This window comes from Spermophilus citellus, assembly GCF_964194105.1.
Source record: "Spermophilus citellus genome assembly, chromosome: 7".
NCBI classification, from domain to species: domain Eukaryota; kingdom Metazoa; phylum Chordata; class Mammalia; order Rodentia; family Sciuridae; genus Spermophilus; species Spermophilus citellus.
The window spans coordinates 32,042,562-32,068,409 of record NC_138188.1 but is presented as its reverse complement, the minus strand read 5'-3'; the positions used below and the strand labels follow the sequence as shown (position 1 = coordinate 32,068,409).

At 36.3% G+C, this 25,848-nt stretch overlaps 1 protein-coding gene across 2 annotated transcripts in view; it reads left to right on the top strand.

Moving 5' to 3' along the window:
- RYK (receptor like tyrosine kinase) overlaps positions 1 to 25,848 on the top strand; it is an 88,047-nt gene that overhangs the window by 17,827 nt on the left and 44,372 nt on the right. For both annotated transcript variants that reach the window (XM_081300781.1, XM_081300780.1), the window contains exons 2-4: positions 11,842 to 11,963; positions 23,496 to 23,595; positions 25,495 to 25,629. In XM_081300781.1, the coding sequence (XP_081156907.1) occupies positions 11,842 to 11,963; positions 23,496 to 23,595; positions 25,495 to 25,629 (357 nt within the window). The remainder of the gene's footprint in view (positions 1 to 11,841; positions 11,964 to 23,495; positions 23,596 to 25,494; positions 25,630 to 25,848) is intronic.

Here is a 25,848-nt window from a genome sequence, read left to right as displayed (position 1 = left end):
AAGTTAAGTTCTGAGGTGGAATCTCAGGAGGATGGAGGAGAGGAGACCTTTAGTAAGTGGATTTTTCTACCTTGTAGTTCAGAGCATTGCCAACTAAAATTCACGCCAGTGATTTATTTTTAAGTGGATATTGATTTTGTCCACACATATCTTTTTTTTTTTTTAACCACATATTTTCTTCCTGAAGTGTCACTGAAGTTAGGAAAGATGCTCAGAGACTGAAGATGGGCCAGTTTTTCTTCAGAATGTCAGGAGTTTGCTTTTATGTCTCCTTGCAACTGATTCCTGAGCCCCTTCTCAGTATCAGAAGGGTGAGCTTGACTTCTTTTCTTGGTGGAGGCCAATCTTAATTGGAAAGGCGGCCAATTGAAAGAAAGGGGGTAAAGAGTGGGGGCATGTTGATATTGTTGATCATGCATATCTTTTTTTTCTCAAAGGCTGTCTTTAATCTTTATATTCTCTGTGTACAAATGTACACTATCAACTCAGTTCTATCAAGACACTTAATGTTGCAGGAGAAATATAAGGAAAATGCTGAACGTGGCAGAGAGAAGTTAGTGAACAGATTATTTAATATTCAGGATTATTGCTTGAACAACCATGAGGGTTGAAGACTTATTTAGTTTTTTAATTGAGGAGAAAAAAATACCCTTATCCTGTAATTTTGTAATTTTGTAATTCCCTGTTTTAAGACTTAAATATTAAGTCTCAGCTGATTTTTTAGGTAATTTGATTTTAGCTTGATTAATTAGATTTTGATGAACAATCTATTATTTATTTATTTCAGCTTATTAGTTTCTATAAGTTAGAAACATTTGAAATAAAAGCCCCCTATTTGTTTTCTTTTAGCATCCATTAAAGTATATTCTATGGTTTAATATGTATTATATGATTTCTTCCCTCTGATTAATGCCTCCTATACCAATATCCTTAGAACCTAGAAGATTGTCTTGCCTAAATGAATTTTTAAAGTTTTGACTGGCATGTGGAAACTGGATGATATCATAGAATATTTTGTGTTTTGGCTGGCATTTAGAAACCATGGATGATATCATAGAATAATAGAATTTTGTGGTGGAGGGGAGGACATTAACATCATCTCAGAATTCTTTTTTTTTTTTTTTTTAGAGAGAGTGAGAGAGAGAGAATTTTAATATTTATTTTTTAGTTTTTCGGCGGACACAACATCTTTGTCTGCATGTGGTGCTGAGAATCGAACCCGGGCCTCACGCATGCCAGGCGAGCGCGCCACCGCCCGAGCCACATCCCCAGCCCCTTTTTTTTTTTTTTTTTTTATCATCTCAGAATTCTAACTCCTTTGTTTTATAGTTGAGAAAATTGATGCTTAGAGAAGGTGGTTAAGTAATTGATTACCAAAGGTAACTCAGCTACTTAGAAAACTAGGAAGAGAAGTCAGAACCTTGAACTTCAGTTCTGTCTCAACACTATCACTCTTGTTTTTCTTGCCTTAACTGATTTCTGACATTGCCTTTAAAATCCATTTTTTTAATATAGACAGTTTTTATCAACAGCCAACCATTCATGCATCATACATTCAGGTATCATTTGAGTAAGTACAAGTGCAATAAGACCCTAGCCCAGTGAGTGAGGTGTGCAAGGCAGTGGGAAGATAGACATGCTAAATACTATAAACATGACCCTTTACAAAGGTGGGGGGCAGTTTGCTGATTTGGCACTATTTAACTATAATTGCAGCCTTGGGGAAACCATAGCTGATTTTTAAAATCATCTGTAAAAAATGTTTGAATCATTGAATTACTAGCACGTGGGTTAGATAGGTCAGGTCATAAATACAGGATTTGAATTGAAGTTTGGACTTTGGACTGTATAGGGAAAATGGATTTTTCTTGATAGGTCTTGAGAGTTTTGCAGGAATACTAATGTTTCAGTGTGGAATTTGGGTTGTTTAAAAATAAAATTATGAACAAATGTTATACATTCTAATGAGAGCAACATTCTTACGTTCCTGGAATTGGCAGTGAGAACTTTATGTCTGGTTAATGTAATTAAGCAGCTGAAGTGTTTTTCATTCTAAGAATAAAAATATCCTGTGCATTCTAATGTCAGCCTTTTACTTCTTCAGTGCATGGCTGTTTTCACCCTTGCACATCTTCCAGCAGAACCCTTTCTACAATTTACCCGCTCTGTTTTGCTTTGTCTTTCTCTTCTGGTCCTTTCAGTTTTGTCTTCTGGAGCTCCTGTTCTTCTTTAAGGTCTCCTCTGACTCTTTGCATTGTATTTCTTTATTTCTTCAACTTAACAAAAACTTAGTTTTCTGGTGTGATGGTTTCCTCATAACCCTTTTCAGTACCCAGAAAACATTTTTTATTATGGTATCTTCCCCTTTGTGATGCAGGGACCAACTCACATTTTTTGTTTTTAAATGGCATCTCACTGTATTCCCCAGGCTGGCCTTGAACTCTTGGACTCAAGTGCTCCTTTTAGCCTCTCAAGTGCTGGGACTATAGCCATGCACTATAATGCTCAGCTTTAATAGTAATATTTGTTGAGGTAAAATTCACATAACACAAATTAACCATTTAAAAATGATGAGTTTAGTGACATTGCACACCACCTCTATCTAGTTTCAAGACATTTCTGTCACTCCAAAATAAAACCCATTATCTATGAAGCAATTTCTTCTCATTTTTCTCTGCCCCAATCCCTGGTGACAAGCAATCTCTATGGATATATCTATTCTGGATATTTCATATAAATAGATTCATATAACATGTGTCTGGCTGTTTTTACTTAGCGTAATGTGTTGGAAGTTCTTCCATATTATAGCATGTATCAGTACATCATTACTTTTTATGGCTGAATAATATTTCACTTAATGTATTTATATCACAGTTTATCCATTCATCATTTGGCCTGTGAACACATTTTGACTATTACAAATAATGTTGCTGTGAATACACATACACATATACTTGGTTTGAGTATCGATTTTTTAATTTGAGTATATACCTAGAATGGAATTTTGGATCATATGGTCATAACTAGTTTAACTTTTGAGGAACCACCAAAATGCTTTTCCACAGTGTCAGAAACATTTTTGCATTCTTTCCAGCAGTGTGCAAGGATTCTAAATTTTACTACATCCACACCAACATATGCTATTTTTGCTTATGGCTATCCTAGTGGGCATGAAGTGGTACCTCATTTTGATTTTGATTTTGATTTTCTTAGTGACAAATTAGATTGACCATCTTTTCATGTGTTTTTTGGTCATTTGTATGTCTTCTTTTGAGAAATATTCATGCAAGTCCTTTGCCCACTTTTTAATTGAATTAATTGTCTTTTTGTTGTTGAATGTTGTTATAGTTTGGATGTGAGGTATCCCCCAAAAGCTCATGTGTGAGACACTGTAAGAAGGTTCAGAGGAGAGATGATCGGGTTGTAACAGTCTTAACCCAATCAGTGATTTAATCCCCTGATAGGGATTAACTGAGTGGTAACTGAAATAGTAGGGTGTGGCTATGGAATATATATTCTGTGTCCAGAGTGGAGAATCTCTGCTTTCTGATCACCATGATGTGAGCTGTTTCCCTCCATCACCCTCTCCTACCATGATGTTCAGCTTCCCCTTGAGCCCCAAAGAATGGAGCTGTAGACTTCTATAGACTAAGACTTCCGAAATTGTGAGCCTGCAAATAAACATTTCCTCCTCTAAAATTGTTCTGGTCAGATCTTTTAGTCACAGCAGTGAAAAAGCTGACTAAAACAAATGTTAAAGGTTCTTTGTATATTCTGGCTACTTGGTGCTTATCAGATATATGATTTATAATATTTTCTTTCATTCTGTAAGTTGTCTTTACCTTCTTGATAATGGTTTTTGTTGTACAGAATTTTAAAATTTGTATGAAGTTCAATTATTACTGTTTTTAAGTTGCCGCTTATGCTTTTGGTGTCATTGTAAGACTCCATTGTCAAAACTAAGGTCATGAAAATTTACTCTTTTTCATCTAAGAATATTTTGGTTTTAGGTGTTAATATTTTGAGGTTGTTGATTCATTTTGAATTATTTTTTTGCATATGGATATCCAGTTGTTCCAGCACTGTTAGACTAATCTTTTTGCATTAAATTACCTTGGCACCCTTGTCAAAATTTTACTAGCCAGAAATATATAACTTTATTTTTTGGAATCTAAATTGTATTCCATTGGTCCACAGGACTATCATTATGCCAATGCCACACTGTTTTGATTGAAATAGCTTTGTAATGAATTTTGAAACTAGCAAGTATGAGTCTTCCAACTATGTTGTTTTTAAAGATTGTTTTGGCTATTTGGTGCTGCTTTGCAATTCCATATTTTAGGATCTTCTTTTCCACTTTTGCAAAAAAGGCAGTTGGAATTTTGATAGAGATTGCACTGAGTCTGTAAATTATCTGGAGTAATATTTAAATCCTAACAATATTAAGCCTTCCCAGCCATGAGTATGGATGTCTTTTTGTTTACTTAGACCTTCTTTAGTTTTTTCAATAATGTTTGTAGTTTTCAGTGTGTAAGTATTTCATTTCTTTGGTTACATTTATTCCTATGTATTTTATTCTTTTGGATCCTATTGTAAATGGAATCCTTCCTTCCTTCCTTCCTCCCTCCCTCCCAGGTCCTTGTGCATGCAAGGCAAGCACTCTTCCAACTGAGCTATAGCACTAGCCCCTTGGTTTCCTTTTTGATTGTTCACCATAGAACTGGCTTTTACCATATTATATCTTCCCTTCTTTGGTTGTTTTGCTCCAGGATAGTGACTCAGTATCCTTTTCTCCTGATTTTTGTGATTCTTAGTTATATAACCTTGGACCTATTGGAATTGTAGGAGTCATCAAGTCTCTACAGATACTCAGTTTCTTTACCTTCAGATTGACTTTCATTGTTTCCCTCCCTTTATTCCAAAGGGATATCAGAACCTACCCTGATTTTCTCTCAGCTGTTACTCCTGGGGCCGGGCTGGTCTCAGTTCCCAGAAATCTTTCTCATGGAAGGCACTCATTGGAATGACCACTTTAGACTTGATTCCCTTCTAAGCCCTTGGAACTTCTTGTTTTAATTTTGGCACCCCCTCCCTTCCTTCACATTCACTGTCTGGAACTAGGCTCCATTTCCTGGTTTCATAGGTATGATACTCCTGACTTGCTGAGTAACTGACTCAGTAAAGCCTTACTGAATAAATTATTTAACTCACTTCCTTTCTACAACCATTCTTCACTATTTTACTTCTATGATGCCTACTATACCACTTCCTGCTGCTGTCCACTACCCGTGCATTCACTTTGCATTTAATTACTTTAATCTTATTTGGTGGACTAATAATTCATAACAATTAGAAAGGAATAGATTATGTAGATCTTATCTTACTGTCTTAAATTTTTTTTCAGTGTATATTAAAGGAAAGAGAAAGGAAATTCAACTCAAATTAAGTATGATATTCTCTATTTTATATAACGCACAAAACAAATTTGATTAAAATTATTTTTATTAGTTTTATTTCCTGGTTATAATATGAAACATACTCCTTATGATAACTTGGAACATGTATAAGACCATAAAGAAAAAGAAAAGTATCATATATTATTCAACCATGCATTGCCAATTTTTGGGAAATAATCTTTCCAATCATTTTTTCAAGGTTATTTTTTCTCTTGTTTAAATCTTTTGTAAGGATTAAGAATATAGGTGACTCTTTGAGGTAGATTGCACGTCAGATTGTACTTCAGAATCTAAATGGTATGTTTCCCCTTTGACCGCTTCCCATTGTGCTGTGGTCAGATCGGGGCCTACATATTTTCTGACTTAAGAAACTGGTTGTTGTGGAAGCTAGAGAGGAAAAAGGAAAAGAAAAGGGAAAGGATGGAGATTTCATGAAAATCAAGGGAGATCGTTAGAGGAAAAGGACCAGCAGGTAGAAAGGGTGAAGTGCTGGGGAGTGATATTGGCTGAATCATATTGTTATATTGTGTGCTGTGTACAAATCTGTAACAACAAATCCCACCATTATGTATAACTAGTAATGCACCAATAAAAAAATGGGGAAAACAAAAGGAATTGATTGTGCTTTACTCTTATTTCAAAGAAGATGAATTTTCTACAGAATACCATCTTGGTGTGTGTATTAATTATGGCCATATTAATTATGGATATATATATATTCATATATCCTGTACAAACTAGTTTTGTACTATTACCATAATTGTACTTAGCATTAGGTTCTCTTTATAGTTCTGCTTTTTTCCCCTATGCTTTTCCTTTTGATTTAGAGCAATAAAAATTTATGATTATTATACTTTCATCATGAAATATACTTCTTAGTAGAAAAATCTCTATTCCCTGTTAAAAACAAAAGTTTAATTAGTCTCAGTATGTTTTACAGTAACTCTTTTGGGAAAGAATATGTGATTGGTATGTTTTTTGAGACCTTCTGAGACTTTTTTTTTTTAACACCTTATAAGAATTCGTTGGTAATGGAACTCCTCAATTGCTCCCTGTTTCCCTGAAAATGATAGCTTTGTTCTTTCCTTGTCATCTTTGGGGTTTTCCATGTTATTCTCATTTGGATAGTGAGAATGGGTAATCCAAGAATTTTCTCCTCATGTCAGCCCCTTTGCCAATGATGAATATGCAGATTCTTTTCAAATTTTGGTGTTCTCTTTTGGTCTTTCTTTTTATTTCATAGTATTTTCTCAGATTTTGCTTTTTTACATATCTGGATATTTTAAGAGCAAGTTGGAGGAAAGGGATTTTAGTCATTAATCTTTTTTTTTTTTTAAATTATTGTTAGTGTTAACCTTGATATACCAAACATAATGCCTTTATAGACGTGATTTTTTAAAAATTGAATTTGGTTGTTGGAGGAGGGACTTTTTCTCTCTTACAGCCTTAATATGTTTTTTTAGACAGTAATTGGATTTTGTTTTAGTGAATTGCTGTGACCTGTATGCATAATCCTTTAAACATTTTCTTGTAAACTTTTTTCTAGTTATATTTCATAGAAAACTTAAGAAAAAGAATAAAAGCATGTGATAAAAAAATCACTCATAATCTACAATTTATAATTAACTACTATAACAGTTTTTGGTATTTCTTTTTTAAAAAATGGAGCACATGCAATGTGCATATTCATATATATTTAACTTTAATTCACTGGGGAGTTATTGAAAACTTGAAATAAACATTAATCATTTAGGTGCTACATATTTTTAAAATTTGGTGCATATAGTTTGTATCTTGTGTTTTTTCATTTTACTGTTACATTCTAGGCAAAATCCAAATCATCAAAATTTACTTGTAGCATCCTTATTCATGGCTTCATAGTCTTTTTTCAGTGTTTTTTGTCAGTTTTTGATCATTAAAACCTGTCTTCAAAAGAGGTACCATCATTTGATTGGAAGGCTATGTAATTTCTTAGAGTATCATCTATTACCTTTTCCAAAGAAAGAAAAAATGTTGAAGAGCATTATTTTCTATAATGGATGTGTTGTAGTCTATTAGTCATTGCCCCATTGCTGGTAATTTATAATTTTATCATTCAAATGATAATTTTAACATTAGTGTCTGTACATAAAAAATTTGTGTCTATCTTTCATTTCCTTAGGATGGAATTTTTAGTATTGGAGTTACTGGGTCAAAGAGTATAAATATTTATAAAACTTTATATGTAGTCATAAATTGCTTGCAATATCATGCTCGTATGCATAAACATTTCAATTGTAATATCAAATGCACTTTTTAAAAATCTTCAAGATTGCTTATTCACTAAAAATAACAGGATTTATGGGAAAAATAAGGTTAAGGGCAGACTGCTCAAGACCTCTGCAATTTTGAAACCAGAGTACTAACAGAAACATAATTGGTACCTTATGAGATAACTTGGGTAGTCCAGTCAAACCACTTAGTGTGGCCAAGGCTGCCTCAGAGGAAAGTTAAATCTATTAAAATTTAAGGGGCTGGAAATCACAGACCTAAATGGTCTAAGACAGTGTAGATAAAAGTAACTTTGTAAGCCTGTGGGTCTGCCATATAGGTGGGCTGTGAGAGGCTGACTGTGCACCTGAGGAGGGAACTGTGGGTGCAGATGATCACTTTTAATATTCTTGAAATACAGCTAAAGGGTTCTTGCTTGGCAGTATCTGAACTGAATGAGGGTTCTTTCCCACTGGAAGTTGTAGTTTTCTACCTGTTCTTCCAGTTCCTCTTGCCTGGGGAAATTCATATGTGAAATGGCACATCTGCCATGTTATACTGGCACTATTATTTACTATGTGAATCAGTATTGTAGGAACACGTCTTAATGATAGGACTGTCTATTTTCAAATTTGATAGATGAAAATTTGAGTATAATTTGGATTCTTCCTTCCTTCTCTTCTCTCAGGGGAGCTCTACCACTGAGCTACATCCCTTTTCCTTTTTAGTTTTGATTTTGAGACAGGATCTTGCTAAGTTGCCAAGGCTGGCCTTGAACTTGAGATCCTCCTGAGTTTCTGGGATTACAGTCATGGGCCTTCAGCTTGGACGGTTTCTTTAAGAAATTCAAACCCTTTCCAAGGACAAATAACTACTTTAGCTAATAAAGAATATCCATTTCAAAGCAAATGTTTTCAGAACTTTTCAGAAAACAGCAGCTGTTTAATAATTGTATTCCAATTTAATATCTCCATCTATAGTAGTCAATTTCAAATTTTAAATTTATTTTGGTGATCAGTAGGTGTTCATTGAGATTTGGATCACAGGCTTCAAACTTATCAGCCACTTATAAATGTTATTTCTTGATAACAGAAGCATCATTTTGTTGTAAGTCATTTGTAGCAGTGGCTTCATTCAGGCTTATACAGCATTTAGTTACAGCACCTAAAATGACAGGAGGTAGGGGAGTTGGTTCATGATTGGAGTGTTTTCTGAGTGAGGTATGTATGTTGACAAGCTGGGGGAAAAAGACAACCATGCTGGTGGAAAAGTAACTGAAGTAGTTGGAAAGTAATTGAATAATTGAAATAGTTGTAAGGAGGTGAGGAAATGATTGGTATAATTGAATGGGAGAAATAAGAGGATTTTAGATACCTTAGGTGGTCTGAACTCAGAAAAGCTGTGAAAACAAAGAAATCAAAGAGCTACTAGATACTGAGATGATATAGTTCAAGAGTTTGGAGGTAGAGTAATTTGCATATTGCTGCAACCCAATAGAATGGTTTGTAATTTGCATATTGCTACATTCCATAAAAAATGGGTCATTTTGGTGTGAATGAAGGTTGTTGGAGTTAAGGAATCAAAGGAGCATTGAAGGGCAGGTTGGGAATGAGTTGGTTTCAAGGAATTTGGGAGTTTGCCATGATGAGTCATAGGATAGGGATTTATAGAAGTTTATAGATGGGTGTGGTGCCTCATGCCTGTAATCCCAGCAATTTGGAAGGCTAAGGCCAGAGGATCGAAATTGCCAGGTCAGACCACACAATTCAGTGAGACCCTATCTCAAAAAATGCAAAAAGGGTTAGGGATGTTTTGGATCCTTCCTTCTGTTGAACCCAGGGGAGCTCTACCAGTGCTAGAACAACCCTGGGTTCAATTCCTAGTACTGCCCACCTCCCTTCCCCGATTTACAAATTAGTTCTAGAATCCTCATTGAAGGGGGGTAGCTGAGATATTGGGAGGGAAGGATAGAAGGTGTCACAATTGGATAGCATGATCCCACAGGAAACAAAACTTTTGACAAGAAGGCTCAGTAGTCATCCAAAGTGGTCATGGGGATCCAGAGCAATGCCCATGGAAGGTGGGAGAATGGGCTCTTTGGGTTCCACAAGGCCTAGAAAAAGTTACACTTCAGTAATGTGAGGAGATTGGTAAACAGAGTACTTTCAGGGGATGACAGAACACAGAAAGGTTCTGTGATTCATTGAAGGGGAATCATGGATGGATGGACAGGGTGTTAAGTGTGCCAGCACAAGTTAAGGTCCATGTAGACTTTAGAAGTCTGAAAAAGTTAGTTGACTATATTATTTACTATCTTTATTCAGTCTTCATTTGTAATTTTGTAGAGAAGTCACTCTGGTATCTTCCAGGAGAATGTTCTCTGCTTAGGAACCCGGGTTTTGTTGAAATATTTGATTTAATAAAACTGGAGAAACCAGGGGCAATGTAAGGAGGACTAATGGGAAGGGATTGACTGTGTTCCTTAGTTTCATTTTATGAGATAAGAATTTAGAAAATTCCTAGTAGGACTAAACCACAAATTATTAAGTGACAGCATGTATGGCTTGAATTCATGCTTGTATTTTGTTCTTTATTTCTTGTCTAATTGTTAACAGCTATTTTTCATCTAGCTTTATATGGAGTTGAATTTGCAGAATCCCTAGATATTCTTGATACTTTGAACTGTGTTCTAGAAAACCTAAATACTCATACATTGTTTTTGCTATTATTACTAGTAATGACATTAGAAGTATTATTTATTAGGAACAGAGTTTCTTCCTTCTCTGTGAAAAATATTTGAAGTATAAATTTGGAAGTTGTTGATCATTTAAGGTTAATCTTTTCCCTAAAGCTTTTTATGTTAGTGCTACTGCTGTTCTAGGACTTTAAAGGTTTTTTCCCCTTTGTCTTGTTTTTGTGATTCTGGGGATTGAACCCAGGGCCCCTCTACTGCTGAGCTACATTTCTGGCCCTTTTTAATTTTTATTTTGAGACATGTCCTCTGCTAAGTTTCCCAGACTGTCCTAGAACTTGGAATCCTCCTGCTTCAGCCTCTTGATTCACTAGGATGACAGGTATATGCCATTGACCAGCTGTCTTAAAAAGTTTTTTGACATTTTAGTAGAGAGGTAAAACTTAAAAAATGTTTTTTTCTTTTTTCTTTTTTTTTTAACTTCTCTTAAAAATATTAGGTAAACTTTACATTTAGATTTTAAATGTCCTGTTCTTTGAGTTTTGAAAAAATGTATACACCTATGTAACCAGGACTCTAATCAGATTTCAAACATTGTTATCACTCCAAGAAATTCCTTGATGCCTTTTTGTAATTCACCAGTCTCCCTTTCACCCCTTTCTCTTTTCATGCTACCTTAGATCTGAGTTTTATCACTATAAATCAGTTTCATCTGTATCAGAACCTTATCTAAATAGAATTGTATAGTTTGTATCCTCATGTGTCTAGTTTCTTTCACTCTAAGAAATTCCTCCTTGTTGCAGAGTCTTAGCAGTTGGTTTATTTTCACTGCTGAGTAGTATTCTGTTGTATGAACAATTGATTGTCTATTGGTGTATGCTGATGGACATTTGTGTTGTTTCCAGTTTTCACTATTATTAATAAAATATTTGTTAATATTTGTGCATAAGTCTTTCTGTGGACATAATGTTTTTAGTTCTTTTGTATAATTATCTGAGTGGAATTGCTAGTTCACAGAGTAGGTACATGTTTGGCTTTATAAGAAACTACTAGCTTTTAAAAGCAGTTGAACATTTTTACACTCCCAGCAATTGTGAGGGTTGGAATTGTTTTATACCCTTGCCAACATTTAATTTTAGTTATACTCTTAGGTGCTTAATGGGTCTCACGTTTTAACCTGTTATAGTCCATCCTCCTATATATATAGGACACCTATAAAAACCTAAACAGAACAGTCTTTATGAGTGTCCTATAAAACTTCATAGGTTTTTATATAGGATGATGGGACATAATGGAGTAATTTGTTTTTCTTTAATGACTAACTAATGAGGTTTATCACCCTTTTATAATATGCTTATTTGGCCAATTATATATTGTATTGTAAAATGTCTGCTTATATCTTTTGTCCATTTATTTAATTGTTATCTTTTAATTTTTTTCTAGGTCTTGATGCAGAACTCTATTATGTGAGAAACGACCTTATTAGTCACTATGCCCTCTCATTCAACCTATTAGTACCCAGTGAGACAAATTTCCTGCACTTCACTTGGCATGCAAAGTCCAAGGTAAGAGAGTGGTCAGCAGATGTTATGACAGGGTCACCCAGGACCCAGAGGCAAGGACTGTATTTGAGTAGTAGGCTTTCATTTCTACAGAAGGGTTAGTGGGTGGTACTGGATCTTTTTAGGTTTATATTTTAAATCTAGAGCCTATTCCTTTAAAATCTCTTAAATCCTTTACAGTGAAGGAGGCCATCATTTAGGTGATTATCACATAACAGACATTTGCATCCTTTCAGACTTTTCAAATGGGGTCTGCATCTAGCTTGAAAAGAGGACAGTTGGACCTGAAAATGACCTTGCTGTTATGGTGAAATCATATGTGTTGGGGCTAGGGTAGGTTGGGAATTAGGTCTTCTTGATGTGTTTGATAAAATGGGTGTCATTTTTTTATTCATGGTGAAAATAGGGGATGGCAAGCACATGCCTGTGATCCCAGTGGCCCAGGAGGCTGAGGCAGAAGGATTGCTAGTTCAAAGCTAGTCTCAGCAAGTTAGGGAGACCCTTTCTCTAAGTAAAATACTTTTAACAAAGGACTGAGGATGTGGCTCAGTGGTTAAGTACCCATGGGTTCAATCTCTAATACCACCAAAAAAAAAAAAAAAAAAGTGTGGCAGACAACCCACCCATGTGTCTATGGTGAGGCTGCTTAACATCAGGGGCTAAAACCCAAATACTTAAGAATCTCTTGACTGGCTCACTTATTGCTGAATTCTTCACATTTCCTCTGACTACCTGGGTTCCTCAAATGTATGTTTTCCTTTAAGTCAAAGAGTGGGAGACCAAGTGTGGTTTCCCACCCTTCCACCCACCCACCAACCAACCAACCAACTTGTGTTTCTCTGATCAGCTTTCTGTATAGGCTTTTGAGTGGGATATTAGTTGAGGAAAAAAAATTTTTACTATTAAAAATAAGTAAGAGGGGCTGGGGTTGTGGCTCAGCGGTAGAGTGCTTGCCTCGCACGTGAGAGGCCCTGGGTTCGATCCTCAGCACCACATAAACATAAATAAATAAAATAAAGATATTGTGTTCAACTACAGCTAAAAAATAAATATTAAAAAAATAAGTAAGAATACCTATTATAGCAGTTTTTAAGAATTATAAGGTGATTATGTGTTCTGATATTTGCTGCTGGTTGTTTAAATTTGCCTCACTTTAATATAGACTTTTAAAATTTTTTTCTACGTAACAGTGCAATAATGCTTATTGGGGAAGTTCAAATATTACAGAAAATTGTTAAAAAGTAACAACTTTGTAGTTTTATACCTATAAGCAGTCATAGTTTATAGTTTGGTATAACTTCTTCAGGGTCCTCTTGTTCTTTTCTTTTAAGTAAAAAAAAAAGATTTTATGATATGTCTGTTCAGCAGTGTTTTCTCCCACCTAGTAACAATATATCATGACATCTTTCCATTTCTCTGTTTTACTCATTTTCTTTAATGATTTTATGATATTGAATGAATGGGTGATGTGTCATTATTAAGTGCCCCATTGATGGAACACAGATTTTTATTGGTATTTTACTATTTAAAATAATGCTTCCCTTTACTGTTACACAGTTTATTTCACTTCATTTGCTGGGCAAAAGCTAATGTAAAGGAATGGTGAAAACAATTGGTTATTCATCTTTTGTTGATATTTTACTTTACTATTTTAAATTAAAAATTTTTCTGTCTTTTCTATTGATAAATATAGAAACAAAAAATGTGCATATGTCTATAAATACAATAAGAACATCTTTGTCAGAAAGCACTGTATGGCATTGTGTCTGAATAGTAAATTATCACTGAGAAGTGAAGTGGCTGGGTCCAGAAGTGTATGTTTATAATTTTGATACATATTGCAAAAATGTTTCTTGCTTTCCTCTTCCAAGATTGTACCAGTGAATAAACATTCCTTACAAAGTGAATAAGGGTACTTATTTTTTCTTTTCATTGCCAAACACTAGGCATTTTAAATATATTTGTTAGTGAGGTTAGTAAGAATGATTGTATAAATATACATCTATTCATGTTATTATTATATAAACTCATATTCATATTATTGTTAAATATACAAACACATACATTAAAATGTAGCTTGAGGAGTGATATGATTATAGTTAAGTTATCTTGGATCTTGGGTGCAGCTTGTATGTATTGCTGTTGGGAACATCCCAGCTGTCCCACTATTGCCTCAGGGTATTCAGATATGGGGGGTGCTTTGCAGCAGTATAGAGATTACTTTAGGGTGAAAGCTGCAAAAATAGAAAATTCATGTGAACTAATTAAGAACATTTAGTACATGGTGAGCTGGGTATGTGAAGTACCAAAATAAATGGTATAGATAATTTGGAAAAGGTCAAGTGTCCAAAGATATTGAAACCAGATATGTCAGTTGCAGTTTTTGAGCACCTGAACTCTTAAAGGAAACTGAACTCAACACATTTTTTTTTTTTTTTTTTAGTATTGTTACATAATATTGTGTGAACTTATTTTTTGGATAACTTGTCATTTTCATGTAACACACACACACACAATACACACACATACTTTCTCCCCTTAAACTCTTTGAAGGTGAGTCTCAAACATGTCCCTTTACTCCTAAATATATCAGTATTTTCTAAGAACATACATAACCAAAGTATAGTTATCAAAATCAGAAAATGTAAGTTATAATACTGTTACCTTATTAATGGTAATGACATTTCATAGGTAACCCCAATAATGTTGTTTATTATTATTTTTTCACTAGTTGGTGTCTGTTTAGTTTCTTATTAATCTGAAACAGTTCTATAGCCTTTCTTTGTGTTTTTTGACCTTACGGTTTCAAAACACACAAGCCAGTTATTTTGTAGAATGCTGCTCAATTTGGATTGTCCAAGGTTTTCTCTTGATAAGATTGGAGAATGTTTCTATGGCAGTAATACCCACAGAAGGGCTGTTCTTCAAGGCATGAGAGGTGTACACCTGATACCACTGTGCAGTGCTAGTTTTTGTTAACTCTGAATACTTGGATGACTAGATTTCTCCACAGTAAGGTGTATTCCTTTATAATTAATAAGTAATTTGTTGGGAGATTTGAAAGTATTGAAAGTATGAATTTGAAAGTATGTAAAAAATCTCCCATTCCTCATTACTTTTTTCCACTAGGTTTTACCTTTGTTTAGAACTACATTGCCCTTTTCACCAGTACTGAGGGTGGTGCATCCTCTCTTACCTGGGAGGTCAGATCTACACTGGATAGCCAAATGGTGGGGGATTATAAAAGGAATTTAAGCATTTGCAGAGTGAATGGTCTTGAACTTTAAGTTCCCTTGCATCTCTGAGACCCAGTGTATCTATGACATGTCTTTCAGGTAGAGAGGCTTCTTACTTTCTCCAAAACTTGATAGTAATTTTTTGTTATTGTTCCTATTTTTGATGTTGACAGTTATAAAAACAAAAAGTGCATTTTGAAATAATGAAAAATGTAGTTATTCCTTTCAAAAGCTATGTCTGCTGACCTTGAGCAGAATGAAAATATTTCTGGGTACACTCAGGAAAAAAGGATGCTGATATGTCATAAGGGTGTTTGCTGGGCAGTATATGGGTTGTAATTTATGAATAAAAAAGGCAATGTAGGAAGTTAGATTTGAACAGAATGAAGCCTTTTGTTACTCATTCCTCTTTCAAAATGTACATACACTGATGTTTTTATTTGAAATGAGTTTCAGTGCTTTGATGTTGGTGGTGGTGGTTGCTTGGGTCTTGGGGGCCTGTCACAGGAAGAAGTTAGAGTAGAAGATAGAAGGGTCTCTGATGAATCTCAATGGCTGGGTACATTGTGAATCAGGAGGAGCCATGGTATAGCTTTTTCCATATTGTTTATTTTATTTTGTGGAGCACAAATTTTAAAGTCCATGCTTAGCAGACATCAAATGATATCATTAGTGCATATTTGGACTGCTGCTGCTGATGGGAAGTGCCTGGTAAGGTGGGAGTTCCCTGACTTGTTGTGGAGCCATCAGCATCTATTTACACATGCAGGCTAAAAGCCTTGTCTTCTTTTTCTGTACCTTCTAAATCTAGGAGGTTCTCTTTCATAATTATATCATTTTTTGTGGTGCTGGGGATCGAACCTGGGGCATTGTGGATGCTAGGCAAGTGCTCTGTCACTGAGCTACATCTCCAGCTCTTATAATTACATCTTAAATTTCTACCTCTCTGGAAACCTACTGCCTTATCCTTAATTTTGGTCTTCATTATTTCTTCCAGGATATGGACAGTATTCTTAACTGAACTCCTTGCCTCAAATTGGCTTCTTCTTATACCATCCCCATAGCCACAGTAGGGACTCTCTGTTGCCACCAGAATGAAGTTTGATTTCTTGAGAGACCTTCATTATTTTGTCCCTGTCTTTCTTTTCTGCCTCCTCTTCAGCCAATCATTAGTGCCATTGTTGTCTGTCTTGCAATTTCTTTTTCCTTTTTCTTTCTAATATGTGAGATTGAACCCAGGGGTGCATTACCACTGAGCTTACCCACCCTTTTTATTTTTTATTTTGGTACAGGGTGTCCCTAAGTTGCTTAGGGCCTCTCTGCTTGCCTCAAACTTGTGATCCTCCTGCCTCAGCCTCCTGAGTTGCTGGGATTACAGTCATGCACCACCTTGCCTGACCTGTCTTGCAATTTCTTGATCTATCACTTTGATGCTGACTGCTCTGCTAGAAATATCTTTTATCCAGTCAATTCTTTTTTTACCTGATTAAGCTGGTGTCCCCTCTCCTCCAGCTGTAGCAGGTGCCTTTTCCTTATCCTTAGTGCCCTTCTCCTCTCTCATAACCCTAGTCATACTCCCAAGAATATTGTAAGAGTTGATTTTCTTTTCTGTCTCCCTCCTAGCTGCTGAACACCTCAAGATTATCCCCTGTGCCTGGTGTAAGCACCTCATACTGACTGCAGAAGAAACAGACAGGTAGCAGCCACAGGGCACAGCTCCACAAGGAGAACCTCTGAGGTGTTAGAGCTTTTCAGAGTTGCAATGTGCTGCTTTAGGAGAGGTGACTTTCCTGGTTCTGAAGTGTAAGGCAGGGTACATGAGACAGTAGGTAGACACATAGGATTTTTCAGGTATTTTACTCTGAAATTGAGTGAGATCAGTTTGGAAAAATGAATGGAATTTATAGATTGAATATGTAGCTGAACTTATTTGAAGAGTTCATCCGTAACAGGTATAAACATTTGTGATAAAAAACTGGAATTTGTGTGTGTGAATCTAGTTTCAGGCTTCAGCCACCATCTCAGCTCCTAATTCTACTTCTGGGTCATGATGTGTGGTGATTTGAGCAGTTGATTAATTGCAGTTTGCTCATTTTAAAAATTAATTTTACAAGTAGGCAATGTATGGACATGGTACATATTCAAAAGTTATAAAAGGTATACACAGTGAAAAATAAATTCCTTCCACTTTCCAAGTACCATCTCAAGCAATCCAGCCACCCCATCCCCTTTCTCTGGGTCACCCATTATTGCCTGATTCTTGTCTCCTAAAGATAGACATTTATTTGTGTGTGAATATGCAAGTGTATATGTCTATATATTTTAAACAACATACTCTATATTTTTCTGCAGTTTGCAGAGCGCTGAACAATGTGTCCTGGTAAAAGTGCTCTGCACCTTCACGTAGAGTTCCACTTTCTTTCACCTTCAGATGTACATATCACTTTTTTTTTTATGATTGTACATTTTGATTGTACATTTTGGTTCATTGATCATTTCCTAGGAGAGGAGATAAAGACCCATATTTAGGAGTGGCCTTGCTTAAAGTAGTAGCAGGGGCAGAAAGAGGCAGAGATGACTTGAAATGGGAAAGTCATCCAACATGATTCAGTGATAGGTTCTTCACCTGATATTTGGCTCTGAGATGCAGTCCTGAACTTTTAGAAGGAAGTCTGTAGCTCCTGAGCTCTAACACTATCACAAATTCAGTTCTTACTTTTTAAGTCTTGCTAGAAGATGAAATATTTGCTTCCAAAGATCTCCAGACTTGCTGGTATGGCAGAGATATTTTAACATTAGTTTTCACACATCAAAGCTTTCGCTAATAGTGTTATTCTCCAGTGTTTACATACTGTTTTGTCTTGCCAGATAGATTGTGGTTTCCTCAGAGGCTGGAGCTGTGTGTATCTTATTCTTAACATGTATGTCACATGCTTTAGTGAGTGAGTGGAAAAGACCATTGTGTAAATTGCATTTAGAGATGGGAGTAGAATCTGGTATCGATTCTCTTTTACAAGGCCATGCATTTTAATTTTTTTTAAAAGCAGACTGCTGTGTGTTTTAAACAGATATTTAGTTTCTTCTATATTCTAGAACATTCCCTAATGCATCTGCTAAGTGTCAGTAGATATTTTAGATAGCTAAAAAGCAAAATATAGTAAGATGTCGTGGAATACTTCCACCACCCCAAAGCTGTTCTTTGGTTTCAGGAATCCTTCCTCATTGTTGGGAGAGTCTGTGTGAACTTGTCTGAGTTCCAGCAGCAGCCCCTGGGGGCGAGCAAGCTGTGTCCCCTGCAGAGTGAGGTTTCTATGACAAAGGCAGCTCTGGTAATTTCAGAGAAATTAAGAGGGCTATTTGCTGTCTGGCAAGTGTATTCACTTTAAATGTGTACTCTGTGTGTTCCAGAAGGAAATGGCTTTACTCATCAGCTGCCTATTTGCAATTGCCATTTGTTTCCAAGTAAGGGAAGATTACCAAAAATGTTTATTTTTTAGCTTATTCAAATATTTATATTTTCTCTAGCTTCTTTTCTGAAGTATTTTGGTTCATTTTTTCCCCCTGATAAACAACTGCTGTTCAAATTTTTTCATTCCAGTATATTATAAATTTAGTCTTTGAAAAGGTATTTCTTCAAAAGGTGTTTGGTAAGTGAGATTTCTTGTAGATCAATACATGCCAAAGTACAGAAAATTGGACTTCAGTAATTGGCAATTCTTCTCTGATCGTAGAAACTGCAGTTTAAAAATTGATATCCTAAGGACTCATAGTCTTTCAAAAAGGAAGCCTTGGGCAGAAGGCAGGCTCCATGCTATTTTATACTCCTCCAGACTGTGGCGTGGCCAAAGAGGTCACTTTCTCAAACCTCCTGGCTAGCTCTTTGTCACCTCTTTCCATGCCCTAGTCTGCCTTACTCCATCAATTTCATCTCCTTCCCTCTCCCTTTCTCTCACCCTTACCACACTGAGGTGCTTTGGTGTTAGTCTTGTCCCTTACTCTCAGCACTGCAGTTAGGGCTTTTGATTCCTTTCCTTTTTAAGGGCTCAGGTTCCTGGTTAGCTGCTCTTCTGTTTGCAGGAAAAGAGCTAGAATAAAGCAGACTGAGTTTGGCTTTGAATCTCTTAAAATTGAGGGCCATAGGCCCACTAGGTAGATGTGTTTAGTAGGTAACTGTACATGTGGAAAGACTGAAGATAGAGACTAGTTGATAATGAGATCACATTGTGGTAAAATTGGCTAGGACCTAGTATACTATGAGAGAAGGAATTTATTATTTAAAGAGGACAATGGACCTTTCCTTGGAACCGGGGTACAGAGGATGGTTGGGCCCTCCAGCAGATCTGCTTGGTGCTGAAAAGAAAGCAAGATGGTTCCTCTGTTGGCTTAAGAGACAAGAGCATTATCTGAAAGTAAGAAAGAAGGAAGGGCAGTAGTGAATCCATAGGGGTCTGTGAGGTTTGGAGTGAAAAAGAGTAGGGAGGAGAGGGACCACGGAAGAAGGGATTGCTGAGCAGGATAAAGGCAAACCCTGAGACTGGAGGTCATCCTGGTATAAGAGCACCTTCTCTCCAGAATGTGATTGCTTGCAACAGGCTGGGCAGCAGTAATAGAGTAAGAAACAGTCAGGATGCTGGCGTTGCCTTCTAAGAGTATAGAAGAGGAAGTAAACCAGTTCAGGTTGTCAACATCACTGTGTCAGTAATGCCCTTTGGGAGGCACAGACTGTGGGAATGTGAAATCAAGTGGTCTTTTCTGGGCTGGAGGAGAAGGAAGTAGTTTAGTTGGTGACTATATCCCAGTTGTAAGCATAGCCCCTTGCTCATGTATGTGCCTCATAAATATTGACTGATTTCCAGTAGCAGAGATGAAGAGTTTTGTAGGAATCGGAGGTGGGTAGTCAGAGATAATAAGGGATATTTGATACAATGGTGTTTTTGTATTTTCTTTGGTTTTGAAGATGGCAGGAGACAAATGAGTTAAGGGCCAAGGCCTCTGTAGAGTTCTATGTGTCATTGGTGTAGCTGACGTGAGACCTAGCCATTAGGAGAAGTTGTGAACTTCAGAGCAGAGGGGACTGTGCATATGAAAGAGATGTCTGGAAAGGACATATGGATCCTGAAAGACGCTCATCCCACTGTGAAACCCCACCCATTAGGTGTTGTAGAAACTGAATGCTGGGTAAGAGAAGAGGTCATTTCAGATTGGGGAAGAAGGTTAAGAGGCTGAGAGTGTGGGAGGCTGTTCAGAATAGTGAGGTTACCCAAATGGGGGGTCAAACAGGAAGACTGTGACATTGCTATCAGTAGCACAAGAGGGTTTGTGTCTGAATCCCTGAGGTTGGCAGTAGGTTGATGGGAAGTATAGCATGACCGTAGGAGAGCTACTCTGGAGTGACTGGGGTCTGCGTTTATCAGAGGGAATCTGCCAGTTTAACAGGTACATAACATAACAGGTGTGGTCTGTTAGTTATCCTGTTTGATTCTCATGTTGTATTCACATTCTACAAAGCTTGAAAAGGGTGCTAATTTATGTAAGGGTCACCTGGTACCATAGTTCCAAATCTATTTTTTCTATGTTAATTTTTGTACCTTCCTTTGATAAGTGGTCCTCTTCAGAGATATCATGGTATAGTGATACAGTCAATGATAAATAGTATAGAACAGTAAATGCATTCTCTTCATGTTTTAGGGCTCATTCCTGGCCCTTGACTATAGCTCTGTATCACCCCCTGGTGGCAGCAATATTTTTGTGACTATTAATACTTCTAGCCAAGGTATCACTGATTCACTGATATGATGCAGGGGGAACATTTGTTTTGGGCTTTTTGTTTGTTTGTTTTGTTTTTTTCTCAAAGGTATAGTCAGGTTTATTTAGGAATGTAGATAAATACTCTAGGGAGAATGAAATCAAGAGGGAGAGGTCTTTGGGGTGTAGCAAGGAATATACACTCATTGTGGGCTATCTCCAGAGGGAAAGATAGCCAGAATATTTCTTTTGTGTTCAATGTGCTACCAAATAAAGGTTTTAACAGTTGTTTGTGTACCTACCTAAATAACAAAGGAGAATTTGATATTCACATCTCTATAGTGTTTAGCTCAGGGACCCCCAGATAGAACGTGGTAGGAGAAATTCAAAGGGGGAACCAAATATACTGGGTTGATTGAGTCCCCCTTCTTATCCATGGGTGACAGCACCCACTGCCTTAGCTGATACCCAGGGACCATTCATTCCCTATAGTCTGGGATGATACTTTTCCTCTTTCATCTTTATTAGATACACCATTTCATTGACATTTTAAAATATAATATAAACATTTACCTCCTTAAAAAGAAGATAGAAAAACTCTGAGACCCTCCTTTCCCACCTGTCTTCCATTCTTTCTAGTTAAGTTTTGTTTTTTAAAAAATTAAATTAAATTTATTTTAATTGATATATTTTTATATCAATATAAAAGTTGTACATATTTATAGAGTACCATGTGATGTTTCAATATGTGTATACATTGTATAATGTTTAAATCAGGGTAAACAATATCTGTCTCCTCAAACATTTATCATTTGTTCATGGTGAAAACATTCAAATTTTTTCCTTCTAGGTTTTTGATGTATGTAGCACATTATTGTTATCTGTATCACTCCACCATGCAATAGCACTCCTGAAGTTCTTTCTTCTGTCGCCCAACCTCCATTAATGACCTTTCTGCTCTGAACTTCTATGAGATTTACTTTTTTAAATTCCGTATATGAATGAGATCATGAAGTACTTGTCCTGTGCCTGGCTTATTTCATGTAACATGATTTCCAGTTCGTGTTGTTGCAAATCACAGGAGTTTATCCTTAAAAAACTTTTTTTAATGGCCGGATAGTATTGCATTGAATATATATAGTACATTTTCTTTATACATTTATCAGTTAATAGACACTGAGGTGGTTCCCAGTGAATATGAGAGTACAGATATCTTTTTGTAAGCTTAACAATGAGTTCTTGCATTTCTTTCTTCCCACTCTTTTTCCATCCCACTTCTTTATAGCTCTGCCAGTCATAGCTCTCTACCAAAACCACCCTATGACTGCTGAATGGGAGAAGGGCACTGTAGTTACAAAGATTCAAAGGCAGGACAAAGAATATATGAAATGTAAGACCTCATTGAAGATCTTGAAGGTTGGAGCAGTTCAGAATTTCAGCTATTACTTTGCAATTTGAGCTGCTTTTCCCGTGAATTCTGTATAGCAATAGGGCTATATTTATTGTTGTTAGTTGGTTCTATTAAGCCAGGTTGGTATGCCAGGTTTGATAGTTACTGGTGTTCCAGGGATGTCTTATTGGTCCCTTCTGGATTCTGAGTCACTTGAGAAATAGATCCAGAGATTAGATAGGGATTCCAAATATGAACTTTCTTTGCCATTGTTAGCTTTCCATTACTGTAACAAAATATCTGAGACAATAAATTTATAAAGAAAATAGGTTTGTTTTAGCTCATGTTTTTAAAGGTTTTAGTCCTTGATTGAGGGCAATGCTGCTTTAGTTCTCTGATAGCATATCATGGAGGGACCCTGTGGTAGAACAATTGCTTACCTCATGGCCAGTAAGCAAAGAGGAAGAGGAAAGAGCCAGGATCCCACAATCCCTTTTCTGGGAATGTCCCCAGTGACCTATAGACCTCTCACTAGGCTCTACCTCCTTAAGGTTTTATCACCTTCCAATGGTGCTACCCTGGGAACCAGACCTTTAAAACATGGGCCTTTGGTGGACATGCAACATCTAAACTACAGCAGAGGGGAAAGCTGTACTAGAGAATATGGCTTAGATATTCCATGAGAATGCCATGCCTTGGAATCTGTTAGGTGAGTGTGTGTGCAGAACAGACCTCCATCCACAAGGCACATAGAGGCCCTCACAGCTTGACTTGTATCAACTAGACCAGGTGTTGGAAAATAGTTATGATCTGTAAATCATATGTCTCCACTCCTTGGTTCTTCATATCTTGCTCTCCAGGAGTTCTCTGTTGATGACTACATAGTCTTCAGAAGGATTTCTGAATCCTAGATTGTAGGGTTTAGGGGAAAGGATTTTGGGGATACTATTCTGGACATCAGATAGAGGTGACTGATTGGGTTGAATATTTATCTAATTGAAAATTCCTAGGACTACTTCTGACTATTTAGATTTTTTTGATAGCTGGATTCTTTGTACATATGAAAAGCTCATGCATTGATTAATAAGCTAATTAATGAAATCAAGCTATTGAGGTCCTTTCTGTTATCATAGGTCTATTGTGTTTGTTTCTTTCCATTTACAGGTTGAGTATAAGCTGGGATTCCAAGTAGACAATTTCGTGGCTATGGACATGCCCCAGGTCAACATTTCTGCTCAAGGGGAAGTTCCACGCACTTTATCAGGTCAGTAAGTCTCAAAGGCTGCTTAGTATTCTGCCATGTCTCACATCCCCCAAAGTCATTTTACTGTTGTATATAGTGTGTCTTAGTTTGATAAATGTAGCACATATAAGTACTTTGAAAGCACATTTTGTCAGTACTTTTTTTCCACTGTGTTCTTAAGTTGTTCCCTCTTTTCCATCCTTCTAGAGCTGTCTGTACTCAGATCTTCCCTCTTTTTCTGAATTGCTGGCACTGGCCCCCACATGTCTGGTCTTGCTTCTTTGTTTAATGCTCACATCTCACACTGTGGCCTGGATGGTCATTGCACGCTCACATCTGATCACATATTGTCAAGCCTCAATGCTACCTGCTCCCATCAAACAAATACATTCCAGACTCCCCAGCTTGTGTCCTGGATTGTTTATCCTCTGCCCCTGCCTGCTGCACTTGCCCAGGCATTCCAGCATTTACATACAGTTTTCCATCCTTGTTGCCAAGCCTTAAACCATCATTCCCCCCCCCCCCCCCAGCTTCTACTTCTACAAGACTCAAAATCTGCACTGTTCTTTTTCTGCCTCCTTCTCTCCAACTGTTGAGTTTTTCTTCTGTTCTCCCTTACCATAGAACCTTACATTCAATTGGTCTTGAACTGCTTATAGTATCTGACAGTTCCTAGGTGCCTAGCATAACAGCTGGTGCAGGATAGATGCTAAATACGCTCAGCTGAATGAATCAAAAATGTGTCTTACTCATACCAATTTAACTGCTTTTGAGGCAACTTGAAGGCTCTTGAAGATGTGAGGTTTTAAGAAAATGGAAATATTAAAAAATTGAAAGTATTGGCTACAGCAGTGTTATGAAACTTTTTCTGGCCGTCTTACTGTGATTAATGACATGCATTAATCTAAGCAGAGGAAGGCTGGTTAACTTTTATAGGTCTGTAAAGAAATTTCAAAATGCTTGAATTTATGGTATATTCTTTTAGATGGAAGAAGGATATATTCTAAATTTATAGGAAAAAAAATCTTAAGCTGAAAGATTAAAAAAAAAAGATGTACTAAAGTCTGTTATCCCATCGTTACAATTATTGGTTAAAGCCAGTTTCTAGAGCTCAGGATGTATCTCAGTGGCAGAGCACTTGCCTGTCATGCCTGAGGCCCCAAGTTCAATCCCTAGCACAGGGGTTGGGGAGCAATTGCTATTTAGAAAAGTGATCTTTTTAATTCACAGTTGAGAACTTATCAGATTTCTGTATAGGTTTATATTTGATGTTTTCATTAGGAGGAGAAAATAATTACATCTTGGTACTGAGTTGTCTTTACTTTTTATCATGTAATTTTTGTTGTTTCTGGTGTTGATGTGAATGATAAAGTCAGCAGGGTTTGCCTTAAGATTCTGTAGTTTTTGTGTATTCAAATAGCAGAATTTATAAGTCATGAGCTGGGGCAGTGGTGCACATCTGTAATCCCAGTGAGAGGCTGAGGCAGGAGGATCACAAGTTCCAGGCCAACCTCAGCAAATTAACAAGGCCCTAAGCAACTTAGTGAGACCCTGTCTCAAAATATAAAATAAAAAGGGAGAGGGACATGGCTCAGTGGTTAAGCGCCCCTGGGTTTAGTCCCTAGTACCAAAAAACAAAACAAAACAAAAAAAACTCCTCCATGAACAAAAGTTAAAAATAATTATCTCTTCATTTGTGTCTTGATTTGATCTTCAGCATTAACTTTTTTTTTTTTTTTAAGAATGAATGAAATAATGTCTTGGAACTGTGGTGATCTGAAAGTTTCTATTTAATTTATTTAAAAATGTGTTATTTTTGTTTTATTGCAGCAAAAATACAATTCTAGAATGTTGGGTTTTTTTTTTCTTTCTTATTTTTCTTAAGACAGTTAAAATAGTTTATTTTATTTCTTTAAACAGTGTTTCGGGTCGAGCTTTCCTGCACTGGCAAAGTAGATTCTGAAGTTATGATACTAATGCAGCTCAACTTGACAGTAAATTCTTCAAAAAATTTTACAGTCTTAAATTTTAAACGAAGGAAAATGTGCTACAAAAGTAAGGAATTTATTTAACAAAATGTATTTTATGTATATGTGAAAAGGTCAATGAGAAACTTTGTTGTCTTTGTACACATTTAATTATGACCAAGTCTTAATTTTAGTTGCAAATGAGAAAAGAAAGTATACTAATAGATATGAAATTCTGAGATAATCCCCAGATAATTTGTAGCTAGGATCTCATTTAGGCCCTACCTTGCTTTCTCAGAATCTTTTG